Source organism: Gavialis gangeticus, unplaced genomic scaffold (genome assembly GCF_001723915.1).
Source record: "Gavialis gangeticus isolate Ggan-Ray unplaced genomic scaffold, GavGan_comp1, whole genome shotgun sequence".
Classification (NCBI taxonomy): Eukaryota; Metazoa; Chordata; order Crocodylia; family Gavialidae; genus Gavialis; species Gavialis gangeticus.
This window is the reverse complement of record NW_017728993.1, coordinates 29,604,370-29,628,079: the sequence shown is the minus strand read 5'-3', so window position 1 is coordinate 29,628,079 and position 23,710 is coordinate 29,604,370. Positions and strand designations below refer to the sequence as shown.

General features: G+C 41.5%; 2 protein-coding genes across 9 annotated transcripts in view; one reads left to right on the top strand and one right to left on the bottom strand.

The window, feature by feature from the left end:
- MIGA1 (mitoguardin 1) overlaps positions 1-5,249 on the bottom strand; it is a 67,164-nt gene extending 61,915 nt beyond the window's left edge. For 2 of the 4 annotated variants that reach the window (XR_002094673.1, XM_019501496.1), the window contains exon 1: positions 4,609-5,081. Coding sequence is in view for 1 of the 4 variants with exons in the window: in XM_019501496.1 (XP_019357041.1) it covers positions 4,609-4,707 (99 nt within the window). In the remaining 3 variants the exon portion in view is untranslated. Of the gene's footprint in view, positions 1-4,608; positions 5,082-5,206 lie in introns of those variants that run through there. The other 2 variants (XR_002094672.1, XR_002094671.1) reach the window with 2 other exon arrangements.
- A 279-nt stretch (positions 5,250-5,528) lies between these two features.
- The window catches only part of USP33 (ubiquitin specific peptidase 33), a 63,942-nt gene continuing 45,760 nt past the window's right edge, over positions 5,529-23,710 (top strand). The window contains exons 1-5 of one of the 5 annotated variants that reach the window (XM_019501474.1): positions 5,529-5,615; positions 13,659-13,790; positions 15,095-15,148; positions 17,450-17,512; positions 21,970-22,122. In XM_019501474.1, coding sequence (XP_019357019.1) covers positions 13,710-13,790; positions 15,095-15,148; positions 17,450-17,512; positions 21,970-22,122 — 351 coding nt within the window. In that variant the 5' untranslated portion in view covers positions 5,529-5,615; positions 13,659-13,709. Of the gene's footprint in view, positions 5,616-5,950; positions 6,308-12,296; positions 12,528-13,658; positions 13,791-15,094; positions 15,149-17,449; positions 17,513-21,969; positions 22,123-23,710 lie in introns of those variants that run through there. The other 4 variants (XR_002094666.1, XM_019501473.1, XM_019501476.1 and 1 more) reach the window with 4 other exon arrangements.

Genomic DNA, 23,710 nt, shown 5'->3' with positions numbered 1-23,710 from the left:
GGCAGGAGTGGGGAATCGAGGCCCTCATAGTCTCACGTTGGGCAGGGCTGGGGCTGGTGCCCAACCATGTGGTATGTGGGGCTGCACTGTGTGATTGCAGAACTCTGGCAGAGAGTGGGACGGGTCTGCAGGCAGCTTGTCAAGGGAGCGGGGCTGGCTCCCCGTTGTTGTGCGCACTCCTGAGGGAGCACATACCCCACAGATGCAGGCTGCCCAGTGCAGGCTCAGGGTTCCCCGCCCTGCTGCCCTTCCCCAGGGCCTCCACTGTGCCACAGGTGGGACCTGGCGTGGTAAGGCAGAGTGGGGCTGGATGGGGAAGTTCCTTGCTGCTGCGAGCCCTGACCTGGGTCAGACAACTGAAAAGGCAGCATCCCCAACCTCATGTTTACTGACTGTATCTAAAGCAGGAGTGAGCAAAACGCATTCCGTGGGCCAGATCTGGCCTGCCAAGGGATTTTTCTGGCCTGCAGCAAGTCCCTTGGCCCCACGTGGCTCTCTGCGCAGGGGACAGCCTAAGATGTGGTGTGTGGGGCTGCAGCAGTGCAGTGGTTGGATTCACTTCTCAGATGCCCCCACATTGATGGCTCCTTCAAGCTGCCACTGCCAGTCTCTGCCACCACAGCTAGACCTGGCCCCACTGCCTGGGTACCCCAACCCATCTGCCCCACACCCATCACTGGGGGCACCAGATGAAGTAGATGGGCAGAACTTCCATGGAGACTGGCCTGGGACCCATGTGGGCAAGGTCTGCATCTGGACAGATGGGATGCGGTCATGGCAGGGCAGGGAGTGGCATCTGGGAGCAGGATGGACGGGCAGGTTCAAGGCCAGCATTGGGATGAGGAGGCAGTTGCAGTGCCCAGGACAGAGCCAAAATCCACTATCTGCACATTCCTGCAACATGCCAATTCCATGCGCAGGAGCATGCAGGAAGTGGATAACAGCTCTGTCACTGCCCCATACTCCTCATCCCATCCCCAACCCTGCCTGCCCATCCTGCTCAAGTCCCACCCACAGCCCCCCATCTGCCTGACCAAGCGTGCCATGAACGGCACATGCCCCCAGTGGTTGTGGGAGCATGGCTATGCTGGCAGCAGCAGGAGAGCAGCGACAGCGGCAGTAAGCTGGGAGCTCCAGCAGACGCTGATGACACTGTCCACCCACAGGTGCTCCCGGCAGCCAGGGGCAATCGTGGACTGCCCACAGACGCCGCTGGCAGTGTCAGTGGCAGGATGGCAAGTGGCAATCGCTTGCAAGCAGGGAGTGCACTGTCATACTCACAAGGTGCACGTGCACCCACTACGCGTCGCCCCTGAAGCATGCTTTGCCCATGTGGGTCCAGGCCAACCTCCATGGCGACCCTGGGATCACTGGGCAATGAGAGCACAGGGCCGGGCTACAGGGCAAAGCCAAAGGGAGTTTTGGTGAGTATTTGTGAGTGGGGGGAGGGAATGTTGACCCAGCCCATAACAGCACACCCAAACTCCCCAAGTGACCCTCCTGCCCAAATAATTATCCACTCCTAATCTAAACCAAAGCAAAGGATTTAGCTCAGGTATTAAAACACAAAATGTACTTTAATGCTTTAAAAAAAAAAAACCACTCTCTGTAAAAACAGTAAAGATGCAGTAACACTGTACGAAAGATTAAATTAAGCAAAATATTACACCTAAGTTCATATTCATTTCATATAATAATTAGAAATGCATTTATAAATGCATTTCAACCAAGTGGACGTTACATTTCAGAAGTTTTAATAACTGTAACTAGATGTTCTGTGACTTTTTTCCATCCCACTGGACATGCAGAAGATGGTAAACAAGTGAACAGACATACACTGGAATCTCCGGGGATGTATAATTAATCCCAGAGTTAATAAAAGACTTGAGATATGCAGGAGCTCTAGAAAAACCAATACAGCATACAGACCACGCAATCAGAAAGCTCTTAGTAAGGAATTTATTTTTTCCATGTTGGAAAAATTCAAAGTCCTGGGGTAGTCACATGAGAGATATTAAGAATATTCACTCTTCTTAATATTTGTACTAAAACATACATATACATACACATACATACATATACATGTACACATATACATTTATGTAATACGATAAAGATGTTTCAGGCAGCTTGTATTATTAAAACATAAAATAGGGTTTTATCAATGCCACTGGATTTGGACAGTTATTGAGATTTAATGACTAGGGATCTAGGATTTCTGTTTCCTGCAGAAAAATGAAGAAAAATATCGATTTCCCCTTTAAAGGAGAAAAATGTGGATTTTCCTTTCTGAAGGAAACTGTGGGTTTTCCCTTTTGCAAACAGCTCTCTGCAGGTGGGCAGAGTTCCAGCCTGCAAGAGCTACCTGCAAAAGGGCAGAAAACCCTAAGCCTTGTCTGGAGAGGGTGGGGCAAAGCCTGAGAATCTAAGACCAGCCAGTTCTGGCTCAGACTCACTTTCCCTCCTGCAGCCGTTGGGGTAAGTAGAGCTTTTGAGGGCTGGGGGTTGGCTGGGGGCCCTGCAAAGAGGACTGAATTGGCAGCAGGGTCTATGTGTGTGTGCATATGTAATGGGCTGGGGATGGCAATGGGGAAGGGTCTACAAGAGAGAAAGGTGGGGTGGGGAGGTGCTCCAGATAGAAATGGTCACTAGAACTGGGCCTGGAGCCCCCCTGCCCTCCTAGAGCTGCCTCTGCAGAGGGAGACTAGCATAGAAGAGAAGGGGCTTGCCCAGTCAGAGGCAGGCCCAGTCCAGTCCAGTCCAGTCCAGTCCCTAAGCCCTGTCAAGGGCTTCCCAGGAAGGTTATGGAGACCGCTGGGGCCTGGGCACAGGGAGCAGAAAAGCAAGGCCAGCACTGCTCAAAGCCACAAAGCATCAGGCAGAACACCTTCAGCTGGACCTGTGGCCTGGTGCGGGGGGGCGCTGCTGCTGCCGGGAGAAAGCAAGTCGGGGGCAGTCAGGGGCTGCTGGTCAGGAGTGAGGGCCAACAGCAGGGGCAGAGCAACAGCAAATTAGTGATGCTTTGTGCCACAACACAACTGTGGGGACAGCTGCAGCTGGACCCGTGTCCTCGTGAGGGAATGGGGCAGGAGGTGCTCCCATTTTCTATGATAAAAAATACAAAAATTAAATGCCAAAGTTTATAGGTATTTAGAATTTATTTTATTATAATGACTGAGGCACTGGTAGGCTTCCACACTGCTTTAAACTGGTAAATATATCAATAAAACATTGTGTTCAGCCGATACCTATATATAGTGGCATTCCATTTTAATGGCAGAAAAAACATGAATTTGTGGGGTTTTAATCAGAGACTTTTGAATTTTTAAACAGAGAAAATCAGGATCCGCATTAATGACTCAGTAACATATTTCCTCTTAAAAAAGTGCCAGAGCCCTGATGATGGATCGTATTTTGCTTATGCTCACACCTATTAGGATGGCTGCATGGATTAAATAAAGAACAAGTTCACAATCTCCCTCCTTATATTAATAGAAAAGTAGCATCTTTTTCAACATACTACAGCACAGAACGTGGACTTTTTCTATGAATAAAAAATATGGAAGCAGTTTTCCCATTTCATAAAGCTTACAGTTATTTAAACAGGTTTGGTTTCACTGTGTTGTTCAGAAACATGCCCTAGTTATATCTGACTAAGAACTGCCTCCTCCCTTGGCTGTAGTCAAAGCACAAATATTGATTCTCCACCCTAACTTTCTGTTAAAGAATGTTCTAGGGACACGTTCCCCTGCAGACAGGGAGTGTCAACTCCATGATGCTGCTAAGCTCTATGAGTCTGGAAACTAAGACTACAATGGACTCTTTACTATTAAAGATAAATCATTCATTATCCACCAGTACTATTTTTACATACAGCAAATTAGCATATAAAACCAAGAAAATGGATGGCAATAAATCAGTGCTAAAACCATCTGCATAAAAGCCAAAGAAGTGATTAACTAAAGCTTCGTTATGTTCAACTATAAGGGACTATTGACATTAAAAAAACAAACCAGACTGGATTTAAACCAAGCATCTCTCAGTAGTATATCGCTTATTGTAAATCAATCGAAAACACTGTCAGCTGGGTGAATCTTCACAATTGATGCAATAGTTCATCAAAACAAACACAGTCAAAAAAGAAAAAATAGCTACAATCTACAAAAGATTTTGGAACATGCCCAATACGATTATTTGGGTTAATGACTTCTGCATTTAAACTTTTAAGAAACTGACAAATTTTCTTGTGAAAAACAAAACTGAAGAGCATGATATTTGGTTTGATCAGAAGTACTACAATGCTGCAATGATTACTCTGCAATGAAGACTATGGGTTTGCAGAGAGAGTCATTTCTGTTATCTGACATACAACTGACTTGAGGGAGTAGAAGGGAGAAAAACAAACAAACAAACAAAAATAGTTTTGTCTCTCATGCGTTCGCATTGGGCGAGAACCAGAACAAAGATATTCCTGGGGGAAAACGTTTAATGAAGATGTAACCAAATATTATGCCCCCCGGGAGCTCAATCGTTTAAAATACTGACACCATTTCAGATCCATGCATGAAAATGCCACAAATGAGGATAACACAATATTACGTTCATTACCTGAATGAGAGAATAATACCAGGAAAGGGGAAGATGAAACACTCGTAAAGCTGCCGTCTTCAAAGAAAAGTGCGTCTCTCTAACTGCTTCTTCGGACATGGCTCTCTCTCTCCCATAACCTCATTAAGCGAAACTACCTTGAGGCCGCATCAGTCACAACCTGCCACTGGCATCCCCTGTCAAATGAAAGCGATGTGTTCAATTACACCTCTCCCGGCCTTTTCTCTGCAGGCTGTCAAAGCCTGGGGTTACAGAGGGCGCAGAGGCGGGCCGGCACCCTCCTCCTTCGCCTCTACTAAGAAGCTGAGCAGGGCGTGGCAGGTTTCGGCCCGTCCTCCAGCCCGCTCTGCCCTTGGCAGGGGGCAGCACCGGACATTGTGGGGAGCAACAGCGGCCTGCGGGGAGGGATTTGCAAGGAGAGGCAGGGAGGGACCCGCAGCAGGAGGCGCGCGCTCGCTCGCTCCCTACCACAGAGGCGGGGATGGCGAGCGCTGCTCGGCCTCGCGGGGTACGGCGATGTGCCTCCAGGCGGGGTGGGGCGAGGCGGGGCGGACCCTCAGGGGACTCCGCGTCTCCTCTAGGCCGCGCCCCCCCTTACCTACCGGGCTCAGCGAGCAGCAGCAGCAGCCCTTCGCCACCCGCTCCAACCCCCGCCCCGCCCCCACGACGGCTGCTAGGAGCCAGCAGCATATCCGCTTCCGGGGTCAACGCGGAGCCGGGTGGAGGGGTGAGCCCCAAATGTGCACCCGCACCGCCGCCATCTTTGTGCTGGCAACCCTAAGCTCTGCCCACGCGAAGGCCCCAGGGCAGAAGCGCGGCCCGCTGCTGCCACCATCTTGGTGAGGGGTAGACTGGGGGCGGGCTCCGCACCGCCATCTTTGTGCGGGGCGCCCCACGTGTGTGAGGGGCGGGGAGGGAGGGACGCCTCTGCGCCGCCATCTTTGTGCGGGGCGCGTTCGCCGGTTGGGGCTGAGAACGGTGGGAGCCGAAGGCGTTAGGCAGCCCAGGTGAGGTGGGATCCTCGGCTTGGCTCGGCTCGCTCTACCACCCAGCTCCGAGGGCACGAGCCGGAGGGACTTAAGGGGCTGCGTCGTGGCGGCTGTGGGCTGCCCTTTCGCCCGGCTTCGCTCCTCTGAGGAGGGAAAAGGCTGGGCCGAACGGGGCCTGCGGCGGGGCTGAGCGCCTCCCGGCCCGGGCTGCGTTGCAGGCTTAATTTCGGAGCCTGGGCCGGTGCCCCGCGGGGGCGCGTGTCGGGTGGGGAGGATCCTGCCTCAGGGAGGGGGTGGGCTAGCCCGGGGTTGCTGAGCTAGGAGAGGGGCAGCGGCAGCTCAGTGCAGCCCCCGGGAGACTGTTCTCTGCGGGGGTAGGTGACACGACAAGGAGCTGTCGGCTCAAGTTGCAGCGAGGGAGGTTTAGGTTGGATATTAGGCAAGATTTCTTCACTAGGAGGGTGGAGAAGGACTGGAACAGGTTGCCCAGAGAGGTGGTGGTATCGCCATCCTTGGAGGTTTTTAAAACAAAGCCCTGGCTGGGATGATGTGGTGCTGCTGTGAGCAGCAGTTGGACTAGATGTGACCTCCTGAGGGCCCTTTCTGCTCTGATCTCCTAGGATTTGGTGACCCCTGGGCGTCCCTTCCAGTCCAACTTCCCTGTGCTCCTGTGAGTGCAGTGGCAAGACTTCTCAAGTGCTCCGATTCTTGTAAGCATTGATTTTGCATCATTTGTTATGTATTTGTAGTATTTGTTATTTCCTATGACTTGTGCATACTTGGGCAGCTCCAAAATCAGTAACATCTGAAAACTAAAACATGGAAGGTTTTCTGAAGCCTCTGTGTACTGGATGCACAACTTCTGTATGGCTGCACATTGAATAAAGTTTGTTTTAAAGTGTGGTGGTTGCTGGAAGATGCAGAACTTCTTGATTTCTTTTTTTTAAATTTGTTTTTGTGTCTAAATCTTCCAATATATGATTGCAGTGACAGAGTCTGATTTGGGGGAATGAGGATTTGAAATAAAGTACTCTTGCTTTGTTGCATAGTCTTGGAAATAATTGCAGGTACAGATCAAAGCCCAGAACCTGTAACTTTCTCTGAGTAGGCAAGTATTCATGGAGTAGGGATCTAATTTGATTGTATTTAGTACTTCCCAGAGTTCAAAGCAATGTCTTTTAAAAATATGTTCTCTTTGTTGTCATTGATCACAGTGTGTTAATACAATGAAGATTTCAGGATTAGCATGTAATGCCATACAAAACAATTACCCGTATTGTTAGTAAACATTATTAATTCAATAAACTACATTAAAAAATTGTACCAAGATTCCAGTGTAGTTTATCATGATTTGATTTCTGTGTTTTTAATCAAAATGACGAGGCCATGGCAGAAGCACTCATAGCGTAGCCTGTCAGATTCCAATGAACATGTAAATTCTGCTAAATATTTTGTCACAAGTGCACAAAAAAGGAAGGAATTGTAATGCCAGTATATTTAGGAGCCTTACAAAACTGACATAGTTGGGTTCCATTCATGTATACATGCTAGAGGTGTAAATAGTGTTAAAAAAATTACCCATGTAACTATCTCTAGTTATATCGGTTAAACAGTTGATTAATAATGCATGCCTAGTCCTGGCTGGGGGGTGCAGAGCCCTGGGCTGGCGCCTGCCCCACCCTGCCACAGGGGAGATGGCTCCCCACGCTGCTCCGGGCAGGTGGCTGCGACAAGGGCTGTTCACAGACCCGCTGAGACACAGCTGGTGCTGGGGACCACTCTCTGCGGCCTTTGACTGAGTTGGGGGGAGGTGGCACCAGGTCCCACCAGACTTCTAAGCCCACTATGAAGCCAGGGGTGACAGCAGCCCGCTTTCCCAACCTGCTGCAGCCACTTTTTTTATTTAGCACTTGATGATACAGTGATCACAAAGCAAGGAGAAATATATTCACAATTTTATGTCCAAATTTCGCAGCTAGCTCATTGCCTTAGGTGTAGTATTGTTCAGATCCAATAGGGTTCCATTCAGTGTATGAAGCGAGCATTCAGGGGTGATGCGATTCAAAGTTTGAAAGGAGTCACCACAATTGCAGTTCTGTGAGCTAGTTCAACCCTACCAATGTAACAGAAATACACATTTGCTGTGTCCTGTCCCGATTCTGTTTAGAAAAAACCAAAGACATCTAGGGAGATAAAAGCTGGCTTGTCTTTTAGTGGGATTTGTAGTAATATTTTGTGTGTTAGGGGATGAATTGAACCACATTTGCATCCAGGCATCTTGGATGTTAAAAGAATCTTGCTCAAGTTGAATTGCTGTTCTCCAGTTGGGATGTCTAGATTTTAGCCTTGGATGTGGGTTTAAGAAATCTTTTGTATAGGCAGCTGTGGGTTATTTTTTATTTTAGTTCATAATTTAATTAAGGCATTTTTTTTCGTGAGGGAAGATGTATGTTTCTAAGAATAGGGAGCTGTTGAAGAGGGGCAGATGAAATTGTTCATGTAATGATTCAGTCTGTTACATGTCACTATCAACTTTATCAGTGTGAGCACTATTTAACCAAATTGAGCCACAGTATTCCACCGAAGTGTAAACCAGCACTAAGGCTGTTGTCCTCAGTGCATCAGCATCAGCTCCCTGGGAAGTCCCAGTGAGTTTCTGGAGCAAATTTTTACAAGTTTTTTAACTTAGCTGCTATCATAGTTAAGTGATTTTTATAGCACAGTGTTCTATCTAGGATGATTCCTAAAAATTTAGGAGTACTCTTATAACTTAAGAGCTGACTTTTTGAAAACAATAATGGGTTGCTAATTAGCTTGCTTATTGTTCGAGTGAAATGTAGACACTTCCGTTTTCCCAGGGCTTGGGTGCAGATGCCATTATTTAAAGTAGGTTTCTAAAGTATTCAGATCAGTTGTGAGTATTGCTTCTGCTCTGGAGAAACAAGATTGTTGCATAACGAGGGCTGTGTCATCAGCATGTATGACCTTTCTTGAGAAGATGCCTGGAGGTCATGAATGTAAAAATTAAACAGCAGAGTTGCAAGGACTGATCCCCTTGGGAGTTCGTTGTTCAATTTATGTGGCCTACTCAATGTTATCAGAAAAAATCTGAAACTATCAACTGCTAAGCAAGTTGTCTTAAAACTGCTAGTTTACTAGACAAGGTATGATGTCCAAGAACTTTAAAGTAAGTCCTTGACTCTAGATTGTATCATACGCAGCCAAGAGATCAAGGAAAACAGCTACAGTTTTTAGTGACTTTTCAAATCCTGGTAGTCAGGGCCATGATTTGATAGCAACATCCTCTGTTTGGTCTAAACCTGGTTTGCTTGCTCAGGAGGAATATGTTCATTTAGAATCTGAAAAGTTCTATTAGATATCTGTCTTTCTAATAATTTGTAAGTTATATAATAATTTGTAAGTCATATAATAATGCTATTGGGTGGTAGTTCTCAGCTTTATTGGGATCCTTACCAGGTTTTACTATTGCTGTTGTTTTTGTCCTTGTAAGTAAGGCTTTTCCCTGGAAGGGAGGGTGGCAGACTAACTATGGGTACTAGCCCCACCCAACCTTTGCTCCTCCCTCCCTCCTACATGCCCTGCCTCCTTCCTGTTCCTGAGGCACTGTGCTGTTTCCCTTCCCAGCCTGACTGCCCCATGCTAAATGTTAACCAGTAGTGCATTACTGGTGTAAACATACTTATTTAATAGTTTAACCTTTCGTGTCATTAATGCATGCATTCATATTCAGCGTTCAGAGGAAGAAATATCCCATGAAATTGTTTGGTCAAATAGGTGCATGTTAAGGATTTACACATAATGTAGTGGGATGTTTATTTACTTACTTTAGTAGTGCTTGAAGTGTTAACTGATAGATAAGTTGAAGGCAAACAGGATGGCTAACATTAAATACATACCGTATATGATTTTCTCTTGAGTATATCATTGTGGTAACAAAATCAGAGGGGAACTAAGGAGAAGGCTTTAAGGGTTGCTGCATTAGACTAAGGAAAGCTTTGGGAACTGATTAATAGTCTCTAGTAATCTTTGAGGGGTTAGGGACCTTTTTGGTTGGTAGGACCTTTACGTGTGAGGTAAGTGGCTTTTTATCATTAGCCCATATGGTGCTGTGGAATTTATAATGAATTATAAATAGAGAAAGAAGCTGCTGCACATTGTGCTTTAAGACGCAGTTCACGTTGCTCTGGTAGTGTTCTACTGAGCAGACTTGATGTAATAAATAAAAGAATATTATATAAAACTACAGTCAATTTAGGATGAGCCTTCGAATCTAGGCTCATTGCTATTTGTATTGAATCACTGCTGTACATGATACAGTAAATGAAAATGTGCTAAATTACCATCTTGTCCCTGCCCTGAGGAGCAAGTGACCTGGTTGGTACAATGAGAATATGTTATGGACTGATGGGTGGGCTGGAACAAGCTTTTTGTAACAGTAGAAAGAGCTAGGAGTGTACTAACTGGAAGGTTTTTCCGAATGAACAAGGGGCATTTAAAAAAGACCATGTATGCCACAGTGCATAAGGCAGTGAACTGGAAGTAAGGCAAGTTGGGTTCTTTTTCCTCTTCCCACTCCCCACCCCCACTTTTGCTTCTTTCCTTGTTCCTTTGTTTCCCTTTTTACCATTTTTGTCTTGTCTATATAGACTGTAATTTTTCTAGGGCACGCTGCATCTTGCATTATGTAAGTGGGGCTCTTTGCTACTTCCGTAAGTGTAAATATTCAATGTAAATGGAAACATGAAATTGGAAGTCACCCAAAGACACAGGGCAGAGCATAGAGAGGGAATGAAATGCAAAATATAGGGAAGGGGCAGACTTGTAGGCAGTAGCGGAGTGCATGGTTTGCTTAAAGTGGAGAAACTTTAATTTATTGAAGAGATTTGAGTAATGCATAGTCAGAGAAAAGGGAAAAGAAAATGCTTTTTAACAGATGCATTTTGAATGGGATAGAAAGTGTTTGCCATAGGAAAAGACAAGTAAGCAAGGGAAGAGAATACTATAATAGATATGATAATGATGGGACACTAGCATGTGTGAGCTAGCATTGTGGCCACAGGAAAGAAAAAGAAGGTGAAAGACAGGAGAGACCACTTGGTTGCACCTATATAAGAGTCGAATGTATTGTGTATGCATTTTTGTATGTCAGTAACAACTAGCTTGTGATAAAGAAGCCTTTTCTTAAAGTTGAAAAAGTTTAAGGCTTGGTCTTGATATGCTTGCTTAATGTTTTTTTGGTGTAGGCTCCATGTGGAAAATTAGGTCTTGATTTTTGTGATCGGTTCTGTTTTTCATACAGTTGGTATATGATCACAAAAATCTGCATCCAACCTGCAGGACTGCAGGTTAGGCTTGAAGCAGTTTGAGAGGTGAAAAGCAGTACATTAGCTCCGGATCTAATAATACAAGATGAGCTCTCCGCTAGCTTGCTTTGTGTTACTTAAAGTAATACATTCAGAAATCTTATTACATACAAATAATTAAGCCTTTAGGCTTACTAATCCATTATACTCTTCCTTCCAAGGTATTTGCATTGATCTTCAGCATTAATACAGTCCTGAGGTTTTTGAGATGATATGAGCTTTATTTGGAACTCAGTCATCCAAATCTAATGCCTTGGTAGGGCTTGCAATATGTGCAAGATGAAGCCTACGTTCCTGTTTCCTTTTCTGTATAGTAAAGGAATTGATTTTTGCATTTTAGCTGGTGTTATTAATATTAAAAGAATTTGGGAAAGATACCCTGTTCATTTTTACTTTAACATGTACTTGGGTTTAAATAATATTATGACAGTATGAACAGAGTTTTTAAATGTTTTTAAACATTGAGTGCAGACATATTTTTTTATTTCTTTTTGAGCTAGCAAGCTACCTTTTTTTCAACACTTGTCAGGAAATTTGAAGCTGTGTTGCAAGTAGACACTTAGATTCATAGATTCATAGATTAAGGGTCGGAAGGGACCTAGTTGATCTTCTAGCCTGACCCCCCGCCAGGGCGGGAGAACAACAAAAAACCCCAAAAAGAGAAACGGGACTTGTTCTATAAAACTTGAGGATTATGTCCCCAGTTGCACCTTGCTCTTAGGTGTGACAATTTCTATTCACTGCTCCAGATCCATAGCTTAAACAAATTTTGTCTTTGTCTGCTACAGCATTTCTGGCTTTCTCAGCTCTCAAACCATTAGACCTTAATATAAGAGTTTCTTATAATGTGTTACCAAAATTGTTGTGCTGTCTAACAACAAAATGCAGAGGCTAGGTTGCTGCTAGAAAAAGTTTTTCCTGATTCCAGGCTAAGAGAAATCAAAATGGTTGAGTCAAATGGAGGAAATATTGAATTTAGAAATGAAAGAAATGAATGGTGATAATGAAGGGAGAAAAACATAGGAAGTTGATAGAGAAATGAGTTTGTAGCTACTGTAGGAGTTGTGGCCTAAGATGGATTGAAAACCTGTGGCTCAAGGGCCAGATCCAGCCCATGAAGAAACTGGATCTGGTTGGTGGTAGCATGGGGAATCTACCTGATACTCCAGCCTGGGCAATGAAGGAGGCAACCCAGGGTCTCTGCCTGCTCTGTTCAGTTTATTCCTCTCCTGCCACTGGTGCTGCACAGGAGGAATCCCCATGGTCCTACCACCCGCCTGGTTTTCTATTCCCTTCACAACATCTGTTGATTACTGGGAACCGTGGAGATTTGTGGCTTCAGCCAGAAACTGGGTTGCAAGCAGCTGCCTGCTGTGGCAAAAGGTTGCAAACTCCTTGCCTAAGAGAGAGGTCAGGAGGTCAGGCTATGATGGAAGTACTGTTCAGGGATGGAGAAAGGACAAAATATGTGGAACTAGGAGTTTGGTGAGGTCCTCTGGAAACAATATAGAGAAGCAGGAAGGAATAACGGTTGCCAACAAATTAGGTAAATGGGAAGAATGAGGAAACACCAAAACAATTGCTAAAGGGAGAAACTGGAGAAAAGAGAATTACAGAAGCCATTATAAGAGCAGCAAAGGAGTCATGAATCATGAAGAAAGCAGCAGACAGATCAAAACTACCAGGGTTTAGACATTCTTTTGGGAAGTGGTTAGGTGGATTTAGTTGAGGGTCTTGGCATTGGAAAAGGAAAACCAGGTTGAAGGGGGTCTTGTAGGTAATCAGTACAAATAATTTTTGCTTCCACCAACTAGTAGTGTCATATCTGACCAGGTTATAGAGAATTCCTATGTACTGCTAACAAAAAAATAGTATATTTAAATGCATTCTGTGTTAGAGGACTTGGGAGCAAAGGAAAATTTTGTTGAAGTTCAGAGTGGTGTGTACTACATACAAATGATAAGCTTCAGCTTGCTTTTGATATTTAATATGCCTATTCAAGAGTGGGTGTCATTGTAAATAAATTAGGCCAGGATAAAGTTTCCCATGTTGACTTTTTTTTTTCCTCTCTGCAAGGGAGTTGTATGTTTCTGCATTCTGTGGAACCAATTTTGTTCTTGTTCTTAGCATAGAATTGTTTCATTGCTTTGTGCCTCAGTAAGCTTCAGGCTTGCAGGTTAGTAGGGTCACCTGTACTTTAATTTTGTTTACTGGATTCTGTTGCTTAAAAAAAAAAAGTCCAGTTATTTGCATTCATTTTTAAAATTCAGCACGTGCTTTTGTTTAAACAAGGCAGAAAAAGTTCTTTGGGTAAATCTGGTATCTTTTATTAGACCAACTAAAATAGTTGGAAAAATTTGTTCTTTGTAAGCTTTTGGGTACAAGTACCTTTCGTCAGGCTGAGGAAGCATCTGTGGTTGGTCTGTGTTAATAATAAAGAAGCCAGAAGCTGGTATGCATGTGAGAGCCAGTCAGTGAAATGTTTAAAGAAGAAGTTTAAATACATTCTTTAAATAAATAAAATTTAAAAATAAGTTTAAAGAAATTGTGTAAAAATAAGTTTAAATACAAACTTTTATGCTACGAGATTATATGTATACAGCTCTGATGCACAGTGATATTAGATGTCTACAATAAGATATGCCCAAAGGTTATATTTTTTATTCCTGTTATGTAGATATTGCCTGCTCTTGAAAGCTGCAGGAGTTAGGGACCTACTGCTTTTAAAATGTCAGCACTCAGCAGCGATTGCCCACACTTGGAATCAGTTGGCGAAATAACAAAAGAAGAATTGATACAAAAATCTCACGTGAGTTTCAAGTTTTTTATTTGCTTCCACATTTAGTTGAGATTACTTGGGTGTGTTAGGTATGTGGCTTGTCAGTGATGGATTGACAAATTACTATATGTGCAACACATTTAACTGGGAAGTGTTACAGTGGACAAAATATTTATGTTAAAGGTTTACCACACAAGTTACTGTAAATTACAGTGTATGAAATCTGAGTTGTAGTTAAAGTGAGAAGGAAACATGGGCCTGGTTAAACCTTAAAAATACCTTCATATCCTGCATTCAGAAAGCATCCTTCTCAGGGATTGTTCATTTAATAGGGAGTTTCATGAGCTGATTCCTCCTACCCATAATTGAACAGACAGCTTATACCTTCTATTTGCAATTTAATAATATCCATAAACTACAGTAACTGCTTACTTGAGAAAGTAATGTAACGAAAATGCACATATTTTTAAGTGACTACTTATGCTTCTAGAAGAGGGTGAAGGGGCAAGGAAGGATCACCCCATGACTAGCCAGTTCTTACTAGACTCTGATGGCCTTTGTGATCCAAAGGCCACTGTTTTGAGACTGTTTGCCCCATCTGCCTTTATATTATTGCTTTTATATATTGTTATTAAACAAGGCAGACCCAGCATTTAGTAATTTATAATCTTGATAGCTATGAGTTGGCAAAAAATCCTTTTTTTTTTTTTTTTGCCTATGGTGCTTTAATTAAAAGTGAATTTCATTTACATAGAAGTGCAACAGTTGTCTACATAGTTTGCCAGTCAGAAGTTCAACATTACAGAAATGAGTAGCAACACAGTAAGCTCTACAGATACTATAACACTAATGTTATGATATATTAGTTGCATGGTCCTATTCTAAGGGGAAGCCAGGCCCTTATGTGATCTTTTAGTTTAAAGTGTTAACAGGGTTTGTTTTGGTGTCACGTTGAAAACCTAAGGTTAGATGTTAGATATATTTAAATGTTATATTTTAAATTATGTTTTAATGGTAAATGGAATATCACATTTTTATTCTACGTATAAAACACTTCTTTCAGTGTCTGGCCTATTGTAGAATGGTTACAAGATTAGGAGGGTTTTGACACATTTTAGTAATCAAAGTGCAATGAAAACTGAATTGGCATCCACATAATTTTTGTTTTATAAAGATTAACCTAAAAATGGTAGGCTTGATTCAAAATAATATGCCACTGATTTATTTAAAATTATTTTGTAGTACTAATGATTTTTTGTTTTGCCTTAGTCTTATTTTCTTGGACTGTGCAGCCTTACTAGTGAAATAATTCCGTGTTCATATTTTATTAACAGGGCACTTGTCAAGACTGTAAAGTCAGAGGACCAAATCTTTGGGCATGCTTAGAGGTAAGGTGATCTACCATATGTTGTGTGAGACACAAGGTCCTCATCTGATGAAGCTATAGCTGAAAGTTTGCAATACTTCTTGTGTAAATATTTAGGATAGGTTTTTAAAAATTACTTTAGACCAAAGCTTGTTAAAAAAGTTTTTAACTTTAAAGTGATTTGCTTTGTAATAAGATTCAAACATACATCTATCTGGTAGGTCAGAATTTTAATGTGCTTAAAAATTCAGCTTTGGAAAGGCTACTGATGGCTATTAGCTGTTGTCTGTGAGTAGTATGTGAAGTAGTATTTACAAAGCCTGTGTCTTTCTGGGTAATAAACTTGGCCAAACAAATTAGCTTTCTTGAGCTCTTATATAAATAATACCATTAAAGTGTGCACTAATTGTAAATGTGACCTGTCAGTGCACGGAATTACTTCATAATTATCACCAAACAAAACAAGTAAATTAAATTTTTTCTCAGACTTTTTAAAAAACATTGTTCAGGTTTGATCTTATTTATTCCACATGCAACTTCTGCCCTGTTTTCTCTTAAAGTAATGTAATAGTCTTTTCTCTAGGACTAAAATTTAGTGCTGCTCTATTCTCCTAGCTATAGACAAAGTGATGTTCTATTTTTTTTAAGTTGGAAAGAGACAATGTTGCTTTTGATTGAACTGCCTTTCTGTGCTGTGAGAAGAGCAGCTGAATCAATGATGCCTCTTATAGGTATTCCAGGTGTGTAGATCTATCTCAGCAGAGATTAATTTCTTTTCTGTAGGTTTAAATACACTGCTTGTGAGCACTTGAATCTGAACTGAAATGTGACGGAACAGCCAGTATGCTTTTATTTTAAAAATTTCCTTTCCCCCCCTTTGTTCCAAGTGAATCAGTTGCAGGGAACAGAACCGATTTTTCTGCTATTCCTGTCACCAGAGAGTATTCTGATTTAAGGATTATTAACTTTAAATTAAGCTTTTTTTTTTTTTTTTTTTTTTTTTTTTTTTAAGGTAACAAGTTACCTCTAAAAAAGACTTTTTAAAAGGAAGAAGCCAAAGTGGAAAGACGTGGGGAGAATTGGAATGACAGACAGAAAATGACAAAGCCTAAAAAAGTATTTGCTTGTTTAAAAAAACAAACAGAACAAACAAAAAAAAAAACAACCCAGATTTTTATTTTTCAATTTACAATTTATATTGTCATTTAATCTGGAAAGCATGGACATGTATTGAAAATTTTAATGTAATTTCCTACCAATATTTCCATAGGGCAATTTTAAAATCACAGTAAGATACTACAAAAGAGGTGTCATGTTGTGATATCTCCTCTTCTTGGATGATTTGGCACCTTGCCGTCGCCCTCGTGCGTAGCAAAGCAACTCAGCACGCGGTGAGATTCCAGCATGATAGACACCTTGTTGTGACTTATTGCTTAACCACTACCTATGGTTATTTTTTTATAAATGGCTGCAATTAAAGTGTTGGAAAGCAGTTAATATAAACATACAACTGCTGTTTAATTAATTTAAGTACGAATACTTTATACAAGCACAATTTGTGTTTGTGTAAATCTGTGTGCATAATGGCATACATACATTTCATAGAATGCTTTGTTAAATGCCTGTATTTAGTGCTTATGGAAATGAGAGATTAACATCTATGGCTTGTGGTTAGCATATTATTGGCAGCTGCAAGATTCCACAGCCAGCTTAGCAAATGCATTTTAAATCAGAGCACTTGAACTGAGAGCTTTGCATTTTGTAGTCCAGTCACAGCACATATTTAAAGCTGAAATGTTCACGGCTGTTAACCTTTAAAGGTGACAAATCCTACTGATTTTTAAAATAATGTTTGATGGTCATTTGATATGATGTACATATAAATGCACACTTCTATAATATCTCAAAATTGTTACTCTTCAGGGTGTCAAACTTTGAATTAGGAAAATTAATAGCTGACATGTTTCCTGGTTTTAACACCATCTTGTACACTTGATTTTCTTTATTCAAAAAAAAGTTAAAATGGCTGAAGAACTCTGCATCAGAAGCATTATGTCTAATCCTAACTCCAGAATTAAGGAGGTTCAAGAGTTAAATCTTGCAGCAATCTTAATTTGATCTGATGGACTGTATTTATTAAAGTACTTAACTTGCATGATTTTTGATCTTTTCAGGACCCTTCAATCATAAGTGCTGTGAATTAAAAATGGACTTGGAAGCCTTAACAAAGTTGTTCTTTGGGTTTGCATTTGACATCTAACATACTGTAATGCATGCACTCTAATTCTTCTCAGTTATTAACTTCTCAAATTTTGTTCAACAGAATAGATGTTCATATGTTGGCTGTGGTGAATCCCATGTAGATCACAGTACCATCCATTCTCAGGTATGTGCATATGTTTTCACTTTAGCTTTTATAAGCAAAAGCCTCCAAGTAGTACTGTCCCATTATGTTAAAATAGTGACTTTGACTGGTTAGTGAAAGTAATATTGTTACAGTGATTTTTTTTTTTTATTTTATTTATTTATTTATTTATTTATTTATTTATTTTTGCATCTTGTCAGTACATTCAGTACCTTGGGAGTAGTTTTTCCCGAGCAGAAGCTTTGCTATTTGTCAGTGCTTTTTAGCCCCTGAGAACTGGGTCTCGCTCATTGAGAGGCCTTTATGTTTATGCAGTATTATCTATTTAATTTTGCTATGTAGTTCTTCTCTGTAATATTAACTGCCCATCCAGCTTATTTTGGTGTTAACAGTGAACTCTAATTGTGCTTTCTTAGATTTCAGCATATTTTTTCTTTAGACAATTTTTAACAGAAATTCTTATTTGTTACTGTTGGACCTAGTTATTGTCAGGCTGTAGCAAGAAAAAGGGAGTTCTTTGTTTTCCTGGATGCCAAAAGCTTGAGCTTCCAAAACCTTTTTCTTCTGTTTGACAGCTTCAATAGAGAATCTGGATAAAGTAACCATTTTTTTTTGTCAAAATCAGTAATGAGAGAGAGAGACTGCTGACTGAAAGAAGGTGAAAAATTGACCTTTCATAGTTTGGAGGTTCTTTTTGTAAGATTTTGGTGTACTGTGCAGTTTGTATTTCCTCAACTCCTAATAGTCTGGTCTGATGTGTTTATAAGTTAGAAACTTTTTGTCTTCATCCTTCTCAGACATAACTTTTTCAACAGGAATGTCTTTTTGTTTGTTTTTATTTTCTAAATGCATTGCTTCAGCATATGTGTAATTCTTGCGTTTAATTGTCTGCAACAACTGGGTGCTCTTAGGAACTTGCTTATTGAAGTTTTTCTGTCCTGACTGGAATCTACACTGTTTAAAACATCTGGTTCTGGTTAGATGATGAGAGAGGACTATCTGAAAACTGTGCAGGTCTTTAGAGAAAAATGTATTCTGTGTAGAGAAACTGGCTGCTGATTACACCTCTAGTGTATTGTTTGCCTGCTCTTGATAGAACTTTGGAAACTATCCTAGACAATATCTGAATGCCTAGAAAAAATGTAGACTTAGTTATTTATTTGCAATTATAGATAAACATATTCTAGTTCTAATATAATTAAAGGCTTCGTTCGTCTGTCTGTCTGTCCTTAGCACTCTTGGAACACTCTGACTGGTTACTGAAACAACCAATCAGAGTGCTTCAAGAGCATTACAGACAGGAGGCGGTGGTGGTGGAGCGCTGCCATGACAGCAGGGATGGGTGGGGTGGAGCAGACAGGCCTTGCCCCCCCGCCCCCCCCGCCCTGCTCCCTGGAGGTGGCAGCGGTGCAAGATGCTGGCAGAGGGGGGCTGCAGGGGGAGCCGGGGGGGGTGTTTAGGGTAAGCAAGCTTCCCCCCAGGTCCTCCCTGCCCCGCCCCTGTCATTCTTAATGGGCAATTACTTAGTATATTTATAAATCTGTATCCCACTTCTGCAATGTATGTGAGACAAGCTGTTTAACACGTCTTTTAACAGCCAAGAATTTTTCTTAAGTGGCTGTACTTTTAGTTGTGGGAAAAGCACAGCACAGTAGTGCATAATTATGACAAAGGCTGTTCTGTCTATGGGTAGATGCACTACACTATTTTACACAGAACATGTTGTTTAGTGTGAATGACATGGAGCAGTTGCAGGTACAGGCAGCTCTTCTGGAATTTTTGTGGCTAGGAATATGCTTCTGTAGACACGTGTTTTGGAGTCTTAAATGCTGCTGTCACTGCAGTGAGTAAACTAAGCAAATTTTATGTCAAATAATCCTATAGTTGCAACTGGTTGGTTTTTTTTGAAGTTGAGTTGCTACCTCACTTTTCACAGGAGGAAATTATGTTTTTGAATGTTTGTAAAATAAAGGTGATGGAAGTAGCCATTTGATAAGAAATGACTGTGAATCCAAATTTAGTGACACTATCCAAAGAATGTGTACAGAAGTTTAATACGTTGTTGGACAATTGGAAGGTGGACATTTAGCATTTAAGATGATATTATTAAGTCAGATATTCTAGTGCCAATGGTCTAGTCAAGGAATTCATAAGACAAATGTCTAAGGTACCAGAAGACATTAAACAAGAGGTGCGTGGGGCTTGTTCTTGGTGAAAACAGAGCAGTTGCTATTCCTTTGGAGTGAAGTAATTTACTTGTTGGGTTGCAGTTTGTAACTTGTGAAGCGTGGAGGCTGTGTACTACAGGAGTCTTGCAGCTGATGATGTGCGAGTGTCTTTGCCTCTGATCACATCTGAGGCCCAGTTAACCACCGGGGCTAGGGACAGATATTACACGCAGACTGGTTTAAGTGATCAGAAACTGGTCTGAACCTGTAACAGAACAGACTTTCAGCACACATAAACCAATTTGAAAATGGCTGAAACCAGCTTGAGATAAACCTGGTTGAATGTAGTATCAGACTTAACTGATTTGGGTCAAAGCTGTTTATGCAATGTCTGTCCCAGACTCCTTCCTGGTTGAAGTCAACCCAGAGTCCTCCAGCATCTCAGATGCTTGGCAGCCCTGGGCTGGGCTCTCTGCTCCAGATCATGACTGGCCCCAACTCTCTGTTTCCTTGCTGAAGCTTTGGTGGAGACTACAAGTACAGCAGTGTCTGCCTGGCTTCCCCTTGCCCGAGTTCCCCCACCACTCCCTGCTCAAGCAGAGATTCCCCCCCACTTCTTCCACAGCACAGACTGTAGCCAGCATGTGGTGTGCTAGCTAATGCGGAGAGGTGTCTGTAAGGCAGATAGGACAGTGTCTGCTTAGGGCTTTTTGGAGCTTAACAACAGGTCTGCTGGTAATGTCCCTCAGTTCCTTCCTTGGACAAAGTTGTTTAAGAAGAGCTTGAAGTAATGAGAGAGGCTTTTGCATTCTTGATGGGGTGTTATCAACTCCCTGCTGGGTCCCTCACTGGTCAGGCTTTTTGAAGGCCTGTCCCTAGCCTGGGCCTAAAGGAGGAATGAGGAAGCAGAGCTGATCTAGGTAAAAAGGCTGAATGAGCCATCAGGCAGAATTTCAAACAGGGAGTTTGTTTCTTTAACAGTAGGTACTAGGAAGAGAAGATGGTAGCAATTGAGGCAACAGTAGGGCATACCTGAAGAATTGCAGCCTCAGTACAAATACTTTGATGCAGAAGCTGTGGCATGTTTCTTGTGCTTGAGTAGTTACCCAGCTGGATGTTTGTATTCATGGCAAGTCACCTGATAGAATCCTGGAAGAATAGAGATTCAGTTGCAGAACCTGGTCATATTCAGGCAGGGGGTTGAGGAGGGAAAGAAGACTGCACAGACATTTCAAGGTTTGCAGAGACCTACTGAATAAGAAGACCTGGAGGTCAGACTAGGAAGAATTGTTTAACCATGAGATTAAGGCAGAGGAACAGGCTTGCTACATTGGAAAATGGAAGGAAGAAAGGCAGAAGCTGAGCATGCAGTAATAGCTAGAAAGAGAAAAGCAGCTAGCCCCATAGAGAGGGAGGAGAGAGCTGAAAGCTTAGAAGCAGGTAGTTAGCTGTGGTAGTTGGAAATAAGTCAGAAGGCAGGGTAGATATGCACCTTTATAAACTAATTAAGATTTATATAGCGAGCACAAGCTTTCATGAACCCAAGTTCACTTTGTCAGATGCTGTGAAAAGGACATGCAGAAGGCAGACCAAGGAGACAGAAGTAAAATGCAAAAGATAAGGGGAGCAGGGAAAAGAGAGAGGTAGGGGAGTGGGTCTGTGCTGGGATACACAAGCAAACAGGCATTAAACACCTGGGAACAACTGGGTCACAAAAGCTAATCCGAGCAATGAGATAAAAATCCATAGTCCATATTTAAACCATACTTAACACAATCCAGTTTGTGGATGATTTCTTGCTCTACAATTTCCCATTCAAGCTGTTTTTTAAACTTTTTTTTTTTTGCCTGAGAACAGCAATCCTGAAGTCAGAAATGGAGTGTCCAAGGTAGCTGAAGTGTTCTGCCACAGGCTTTTATGTCTTTCTGCAACTGATGTCAAATTGATGTTCATTCAGTCTTACACATAGAGATCACTATGTGGAAGTGGCTCTCGTCCATCCCTTTTAGATACTTGATTAACAAGTAGAAATATTTTTACTATGGACACCATCAGCATATTGCCCTCTTTTCTGATTATACCATTAGTCAGATGTGTGTCAGCTTTGACAGTGATTGTGATGTGATTAGTTTCTGTTGCTGGTTTGTACCACTTGATCTTAAAAAAGGAGTCTAGGATTTCAGAGGCAGCTAAATTACTGCTGTTTTCAATAAGAACATCATTAACCTCATATTTTAATAGTTTGATTTATGCTTATCTTGTCAAGATGCATTTTTCCATGTTCCTAATCACTTTTTTTTTGTGTTGTAGGACACACAGCACTGCCTTACGGTCAACCTTACTACCCTTCGTGTCTGGTGTTATGCCTGTAGCAAAGAAGTATTTCTGGACAGAAAATTACGAACTCGTTCTCCATTACCAAATGCAAGGTTATCTCACCAAGCACAAGAAAATAGTGTACAGGTAATCTTTTAAACTAGTCAAATACTTACAAACCTTTTTTAGGTTTGTAATTAAAGCCCAATTTGATTTTTGACAGTGTTGGAGAATAATGTGCTTTTTTCAGGATATTTTATAAGGCTGTCTCTGTAGACTAAGCTATCTGCTCTAAATCTTTGTATAATATTGCCTCCCAAGAAGACTGGTACTAAGTATATTTAATCCTCTTTTTTTTAATTTATCCTATATTGGAGGTGAAGAAACAATGTAGATTTATATTTGAGGTTTTTAAATTGAAATAGTTTAACTTTATTTCCTGTCATCCAGGATTAATGCAACTGTCTTAGTTACAGATCTTAAGGAAGCTATTACTAGCTACTATGTAGAAGAGTCTCATGTTTTGGTGTCTTCATAGATCATTTTGCAGCAGTTAGAGGTACAAATTCAAATGTAAAAGTATGGTGAGTTGGTTTTTTTTTTAAAGCAGCCCAGGCAAACTGTCCCTATTAATTTATCTTCTAATATGAGGAGATGCAGAGGATTAGATCAACTGTAATTTTTTTAATCTCTTTATAAATGACAATTGAGGTTCATAATTGTTTTCTTCCTGGAAATACTGTTTTTTGGTGAACAATGCAGCTTCAGTTACTTTTATTAATCTCATTCCCTTTGGCCATCATAGGTGCTTTCCCAGGGGACAGCAAGAAATAGTTTTGTTCCTTTTTTTTTAAAATGCACACAAGCACTTAATAATGACACTGTTTTTATAAAACTTATGTTATGGTTCAGTTCTGTCAGGGGTGTCAAACCTTTTTGGCCATGTGGGCTAGATGACCAGCAGGGCAAGCAGCAGTAGTATTAACCTTCTGAGCACTGGCCCTATTGACACAGAAGTTCAGCTAGTTGTGGGAGTCACTGTTATTCTGTAGGCTGGTCATTTGATTTTAATTAAGTCAACAGACAGCTAAATTTAGGTGTGGAGCAGTTAGGTTAGTTAAGCTTTTGTTCATGTTTTTGTGTGGCTAGGATTTAGGAAACAATGAAAATTACACTAGAAATATGTAAATGTAGAAAAAAATACTAGCTAAATTGTTACAAATGAAGACAAGAGAAGCAGAGCAGGTAATTTTAAGGTTTTCTTTTTTAAGTTATAGTATTAAAATAAACTGCACTTCTTTATCTAAAGTAGGTACTTACAGTTCCTAAGAGCAGGAGTGTTGCTTTCACACAGATTATATATCTACTTTTGTAAGGTATTGAAGCACCTGTATTATCTGTTATGTAAGCATTAAGAGCTCTCAGCCCTTGCCAAGACTGCTCTACAAACAGTATTATGCACAGTAGCACTGGCACTCTAAATTATTTATATGTAATCGTTAGACATGAAACATTTGCTCTGAGAAACTGTGGCAGAATTTTCCTGTAGAAATGAAGCTGACTGTAGCTTTATTGTAGAACAAAACATGGATTGGCCTTTTCTGTCTTTACATGCCTGCATGTTAAGCAAGAAGCAAGGGGTATTTTGGTGATAGCTTTTATTAAACCAACTGTATAGTTGGGAGAAATGTTAGACAAGCTGTCTGGCACAAAGTGCTCTGAAGAAGAACATGTT